At 42.3% G+C, this 7214-nt stretch overlaps 1 protein-coding gene across 1 annotated transcript; it reads right to left on the bottom strand.

Moving 5' to 3' along the window:
- Positions 1-303: 303 nt before the first annotated feature.
- LOC123453193 (galactokinase) lies at positions 304-6479 on the bottom strand. The gene is made up of 13 exons (XM_045129970.1): positions 6213-6479; positions 5945-6117; positions 4933-4979; positions 4761-4855; positions 4592-4674; positions 3947-4015; positions 3300-3485; positions 2895-3029; positions 1655-1789; positions 1291-1361; positions 1057-1134; positions 794-935; positions 304-626 (listed from the first exon to the last, which is right to left on the bottom strand). Exons 1-13 carry the CDS (start codon positions 6424-6426, stop codon positions 516-518), a joined length of 1539 nt encoding a protein of 512 aa, XP_044985905.1. The 5' UTR covers positions 6427-6479; the 3' UTR covers positions 304-515.
- Between the last annotated feature and the right edge of the window lie 735 nt (positions 6480-7214).

Genomic DNA, 7214 nt, shown 5'->3' with positions numbered 1-7214 from the left:
GGGGTTTCTGGACCCTCCGGGGATTTTTCTCTCAAACCCTCTCCAATCCTCCTTAACCAAACGAGGCCTTAAGAAAAAAGCGTTTGGCCTTAAGAAAAAAGTGTCTTGGTGGAGCTTTGGTTTTCTGCTGTTGTCGTTTCTCCAAAGTTTCCAGGACAGCAGAGCTCTCCCGCTGTTCTCAGCCAGTCGACGTGAGTGTCTGGTCATGTAACCACACCTCAAAAACGAAAAGAAAAACATCAGCGATCCATCAACCATCGGACTCCGTCTCCGTGCCTCTAGGAGAGGACCAAGATCGGCATGTAGATAACCTGGCACTCAGAACGCCCGGAAACAACGATAAATAGAGGCTACACATTGTAGTATTGTACATTCAGACACGCATGGGTGGGGACTAATTCAGCTAATGGCAGCGTGCTCGGACCTCCGAGCACGCGTTTATTCGATCAATAGGTTGCGGGCGAGTATGTGTGCATGCATGTACAAGTGACCGACCACGGCCGGAAGTGGCCGATCTACAGCCTCAGTATGGCCGCGCCACTCGACGGCTTCGAAGCAAACACGTACAGGCCAATGTCGCTCTGCTTGATCACTCCCCTGTCGATCCTTGATTTGTAGTACTTCTCCTGCATTGAGGGGGAAAACGGTCCGTTTTTAGTTGCTGAATGACTGATACTCATATCGTGCCTTGTTACAGGTCGAGGGCCAGTTAAAAGGGAAAAGCACTGTGCATCGGCCACCAGTTTGGACAACGCCACTGGTTCTAGGTGAGCTGAAGGATTCCAGTATATACCTTCAAATTGAGGATGAACTGTGGGACGATGCCCTCCTTGACGAGGGCGACTGCACAGCCGCCCCACCCGGCTCCTGTGAGCCGAGCTCCAAGCGCCCCATTGTCCCGGCACACTTTTACAAGCTCTTCCAACTCGGGACAGCTAATGCAGAGGGATATACCAAATTGTTCATTAGTTAATTGTTAAAAGAAAAGAAGACTGTTTCATGACACATGAGTGTCTGGATTTTAATAAATAACAGAGTACTGCATCAAACACATACCTGCATTCATATAGCACACTGCAGCTATGATGGCTATCGTTCATTAGATCACCGAGCTTCTTAAGCATGCCTTCGTCGCTGCAAGCAAGTAAGGGTCAACGCCGTATCACCGAGTTTAGAAGGAAAACGCTGGGTATAACAGGTCAAACACACTTTACCCAGGTCAACTATGATGTGGGAATATGCAGAGAATAATAATACATGGTGACTGAGGTTGAAAGTAATTAACTCTACCTGAGTTTTGATAATACAGTATCCTTAAATGCGTACACCCGCCTTGCTTCAGAGTACACATGAGAGGCGCGCTGAAATTACGCACACGTTAGAAAACTAGACTCGATATGATCTAGCATCATACGACAAAGAGAAAATCAATCTGAAGTTACACGAGACTGAAGTTAAAGTAAACTAAAGTTTGCTACACTTGCAAAGAGTGAACACTTTAGGTGAAAGTCAAGGATCAGTTGTGCTGACATGGAATGGCACCAAAATAGGGTGTTGAGGAAGGAGAAAATTGAGTCTCCAAAATAAAGTAGGGTGCGATGTGTATCTTCGTTGATGTATGTAAGAAAATACAAAACAATGAAGTTGAATTCACCTGAAATAACTTGAAATGCTTCGCAGCTCTCAAAACATCCAAGGAAGTTTGAGAGCTCTGAAAGACAGTTGCCAGACTTTGACCTGTAATTTTCTCTATTTCCTCCAACGTATATGGATCCTCATGCAATAGCTTCTGCAGAGTTGCACACTGATCAGAGAAGTGCAAGGTAAAAACAAAACATGTGAACTATTTACTGTTGCAAAGCAGCACTTCTTTTCCTGGATAATATGTATAACTAGGCATAATAAAATTCTTATTCTTAGTACCAAAGTTTATTTCTGAACAAGAAAGTATGGCAGAGAGACTCCTTTGCAACAAAGGCAGTTCTCAAAGCATACTTCAAAGATCCAAATTTCACCTTCAGGTGGCACTAATGGCAACCCGGGCAAGTGCTGAGATCACTAACTAGGAACATTAACATAACTTCAAGATCAGACATGGTTCACCCAGGCTTTGTGGTTATTTGGAAGAAGGAACTTTTTAACAACAAACCTGGGACTATCAACAATGCCTCTCGCTACGGTCAATGAAATGGCTGCTTTTCAAAGCATGGCCTTATAAAGAGGGACATGCTTGTGCTGCTCTTAGGCCTAATAAACCCGGACGGAGGGAGTATATGTTATAATTCAGAATTTTCTGTTCGTATATTAGCAAATATAGATTTTTTTTCCCTTGTATGTTAGCTGACAAAACTCCAAAAGGGACAGATCACAAAGACATCAAGAACTTCACTGAAATTATAATTAGCTGAACCACATACCGGGAATATGGGAATCATATGCAGTTTTTGCTTTTATCAGGCATACATCACATCCTATGTTTGTCTGTATTCTCTGTAGAATTAAGATGAATTGTACTGCCAACAATTTAGATGCCTAACCCACTGCAATCACCTAACTTTCTTTGTGTGTTTGATTGATGAAGACTAAAAGTTTGTATGTTAAATCCGATGTATCAACTATACATTTTTCTTGGTTTATGATCCTATAGGTCATGATTTGCCTTCTCTGGTTATGCATACTATCATCTTAACATACTGTAGCTCTGTAATTCTCCATACTGGAATTTTATGAAATTGCGGATTGCAGTTATCCATATTATATCCTGCCGTATACAAATGTATCTATCTGCTGCAACATGGGCATGCACAGAGAAAACGAAAGCAGCACACGTATTCATTGCATGTAAAAGCACATTTTCCTCAGCCATATACTAAATTCTTTGTAAGATTATGTACCTTCACAGCAACTCCAGGATCCGAAGAACCTTCTTTGCCAGCAAAGGAGACACATAGCCCCTCAACATCAGAGAGGGTTGTAACTGATGTGATGGCTTTTTTTGCATCCATCCCTAGTTTGATGGCGAGAACAATCTGTAAAAACGCAAACAGAAAGATATTAGCTCAATAGATGACAAATGAAGACGTATGCCTCAAGTTGTTTTTGCACAGTTAACAGCAAGAACTGAAAACAGCGGAAAAAATCTCTAGATTAAGACCTTCTATATTCTGAAGACATTTAATTCAAAACAAGAAATGCATTATAGCTGTCTAGCGGTACAGGTGCAATAGAATGCATTGTGTGATCATCCTTCCTTTTTTTAACATGATCATTCTCATTTTGGAAACCAAAGAATCTCTTACCGCTGCCAAGCGACACTCTACAACACGGTTGTTGTAGTTTGTAGCAGCTGTTTCTGCTTTCTTGGACTCTGCCAGGCAGTGGGCAATCACAAATGTACCACCAGAGGGTAGTTGCACGTCGGTTGCTTTGATTGGGTTGAAATCTATCAACTCAGCAAATCCAGGTTTCGCCATGATAGATATAGCCTGGAAAATTATACAGAGAAATGAAGTAATTAAAAAAAAGATGATCAAAGCTTCTTAAATAGTGCAAGTAATGCATGCAGCCAGATATCACGTTCTACAAGCTTTATTGAACACATACCCCTCTTCCTCTCATATATTATTTTTTGCATATAAGCATGATACACAGAAAAGATCTAGGAACATAAAGCGAAACCTTCTGACTCTGCCAAGAGTAAGTCATACCAAACATTGTAACCTGCTGCTAGGATTCTTCTATGGTATCCCAGTAAGGTATAATATTTTTACTGAATGTAGTAGACATTCACTTTAGTAAATCAGCTATACATACTTTCCTACTCACAAGTTAGTTCCATATAAAAGGCTTTTTTATCTTACCAAATTATTTTGATTTTACTTAAATGGCATGAACTAAGCAGAAAAGGAAACTAGGAGTCGTCTATAAACAGTATGGTGTCAATTACCTGATCCATACCCCCTGACTGGGTCCCAATATGACGCTCAGATTTACATGTAAATTGAGCAACTTCTTTCTGCATGATTTGAATCGAACAATTAAAAATAAGAAAGAATTAGAAGAACCCTGTTTGTTAACACACCAAAAATTTGGATAAATGTTTTTGGAAACACCAAGTTACTGTCCCATGGGAAATCATATCAATAACAGCAATTCTGCAACAATTTAGCACCACCAAAATCATTTTTATCTCCACAGTTTGTAATAGTCAAGTACTAGCTCAGCACGTTACATCACCACTAGCTCACCACGCGTCTATTTTCTTTCATAAGATAAACATTACATGTCCATTTGACACAAGAAGAAAAGATGCATCTGCTCAGGGTCAAATTTCACAATTAACATATCAATTTTCCAGAGCCTGAAAGTTTATCAACTTATTATGCCATCCATGGCATCCTTGTATTATATTCCTTCCGTCCAATAATATAAGAGCTTTTTTCACACTACACTAGTGTAGAAAATGCTCTTGTATTATGTGACGAAGACTATATATATAGTGTTTTGGTTTATTGTGGCAATTATTGGGAATAGTCCCTTAGGCTTGAACAGGGATTACAGCAATGTTTGATTTGTGGTAAAAAACAAATACCTTTGGGAAGTTTTTCCCGAGAATCCCCATGATAGCGATTGTTGCTGAACAGACAAATGCTGCTGAGCTTGAAAGTCCAGATCCTGAATAAGAGCAACACGCAAAGATTACAAACTTTGGTGCACATGACAACATTCATGGTAACCATAAGTAAATTCTCCTATAATACCTTGAGGGACTGTGCCATCAACTACAACATCAAGAGCAACAGGTTCGCCCATATCTATCCCTTTTGACCTAGCATACTCGTATACGCCCTTGTATCTGCAGACAGGGGATTAAGGTTTCAAGCGAAAGACATAAACAGAGCAACGACTTCACCAGTAGGTAGCTAAACTTACCCACACATAAAGTAGTGGCCCCATTTGTGGTTCTTTATGTCAATTTCCTGCACAACAAATGCTTAGCAATCAATGGCCCAATCAAAGGTATCACAGGTATCAGACAGAAAGAATCATGCAGGTGAATCTGATGACAGATAGCGACATGCACAAAAGCAAATCTTGTGCCACCGCAAGGTAGGTGACGGTGCTATGAGTATTTATCCCAAATGATTCCAAATAAAATAGAAAAAGGGCACGCTTGTTTTGTTTTGATTCTCGAGCACGACAGACTTATCTTTATTTATCTGCATTTGTTCTGAATCAACAGACTCCCATTGCATTCAGTGTACACTGCGTCTATTTACTGCACACTTCCAGCTAAATACTCATGGAACCACCCGTCTATTTAGACTCCTGAAAGACCCGTCTAAATTTAGACTCCTGAAAGACCCGTCTAAATTTGAACTCAAAAGCGTTCAGTATTGTGAACAAAAATACCAGCTAAACCACCGGTCAACTCGTTAAAGTAACAATAAACCGATGGATTACAGCACCTCCTTGCGGGTTTGTGGAGCTCCCACAGCCCTTCATCGGGCATCCGAGGCAGAGGGGAACAGCATCTGCTGCACAAGCAGGATGCTCCACGCGCCAGTGAGTCGAAAGGGGGAACGGCGTGACACAAAAACAAACAAACTGCAGGACAGTCCATGGCACGCATCACGGGCTTCCTGTTATCAGATGCATCATGATAATGCAACCGCCCGCCGCACCATAAGTTAGGAACGAGACGAGATTCGCGTGCCCAACCTCCCCGGCAGACCAAAATAACAATCCTATGCAGGTTCAAAAAAAAAAAAAAACAATCCTATGATAATTAAAAAAAGATTCCGTTTTCGGCGGATTGGATAGCAGTCCGTCCATCCGCTTCAATCACGGCGTTGCGTGGAGGGGAATATTCGGGAACCCGATCTCGGAGCATAGCAGGGCGGAGGGAAGCGAAGCGGAGGTGGGGGATTGAGGACTGGACTACCTTGTCTGGGTCGGCGGGGTAGGCGCAGGTGGCGTACTTGTCGTCGACACTGGCGACGCGGACGAGGCCGCCGTCGGCCCTGCGGATGGCGACGATCATGTCCTGGCGGATGGCCATGGGCAGCACCGAGTAGCCCTCGTAGTCGATGTGCTCCCCGATGAGATTCACCCTCCCTGCACGCACGCACGCACGCACGCAACCAGTCAGCCAACCAATCGCGCCTAGATCGCCGGCGCCGCCACGCTAACTAACAGACGGACAGACGAACCTGGGGAGCGGGCGAAGAGGGCGGGGCCGGCGGCGTAGAGGGAGCGGAAGCGGTCGGCGAGGCGGGCGAAGCGGAGGCGGGCCTCGTCGAGCGCCGGCCCCGCGCCGTACACCGGCTCCAGCGAGGCCAGCGCCGGGATCAGCTCCTCGTCCTCGCCGCCGGCGGGGACCACCTTGGCCGCCTTCCCCTCCTTGGCCGCCGTCGCCATCGCCATCGCCTGTGTCTCCGGTGGTGGTGGTGGAGGAGAAGTTTGGACTCTCTCGAAACAAGTTGGAAAAAGTCCAAAGCAAACCTTGAATTTATAGGTGAAAGCTAAATTAAATCAACACACCAAACTTTATTATCCCGATCTAGATCTATTTTAAACCTCGAGAGGATTTTACTGGGATTTGATTAGTTTGGGCCGGTCCATTAATACAGTCGCTCGTGATGCTCTGTTTTTTATATATTTTTTATTGTTGTTTTTTTTCTTCATTGTACTTTTCTTTTTAGTAGTTTTGTTAGGGTTTTTTCATTATACTTTTTTTTCTTTTCTTCTTTCTTGGTTTTCTTCATATTATCTGTTTATCGCTTTTGTTTTATTTCTTTACGTGTAACCGATTTTTTTGGTTACACATATCTAATTATTCTCAGTATCAATGTAATTCTTTAGCGGACACATGAAATATTTTTTGATACACTTTTGCCTTTTTTGTGATACATTATTTACATTTTCAAATTTATGTTTTAAAAGATATTCTGAATACATCTTAATACTTTTACAAATCGTGTTTACATTTTTAAATGACAACAAATATTTTATAAAACTACATAGACATTGTTTTTACATCATTACACATTTTCAAAATATTATACATTTTTAACAAACACACATGTTCAGAGTGCCAATTTCCGGGATTCAAAGTTCAGGGTTTGATTTAGCTTTCGTCTACCACTTTAAGGTTTGTTTTGGACTTTTTCCAAACAAGTTTGACCCTGGAAAACGAAGCGAGGTTGCAACCG

The sequence above is a fragment of the Hordeum vulgare genome, chromosome 5H (genome assembly GCF_904849725.1).
Source record: "Hordeum vulgare subsp. vulgare chromosome 5H, MorexV3_pseudomolecules_assembly, whole genome shotgun sequence".
In the NCBI taxonomy this organism is placed as follows: domain Eukaryota; kingdom Viridiplantae; phylum Streptophyta; class Magnoliopsida; order Poales; family Poaceae; genus Hordeum; species Hordeum vulgare.
This window is presented reverse-complemented; position numbering and strand designations above follow the sequence as displayed.

Bases quoted from the DNA above. Each gene is read 5' to 3' on its own strand.
- LOC123453193 (XM_045129970.1), bottom strand. From the start codon at position 6,426: ATGGCGATGGCGACGGCGGCCAAGGAGGGGAAGGCGGCCAAGGTGGTC. The intron at 1,135-1,290 runs GTAGAGTTAATT...ACTTGCTTGCAG, and splicing joins ACTGTATTATCAAAACTCAG to CGACGAAGGCATGCTTAAGA. The intron at 627-793 runs GTATATACTGGA...CCCTCAATGCAG, and splicing joins AGTTCATCCTCAATTTGAAG to GAGAAGTACTACAAATCAAG.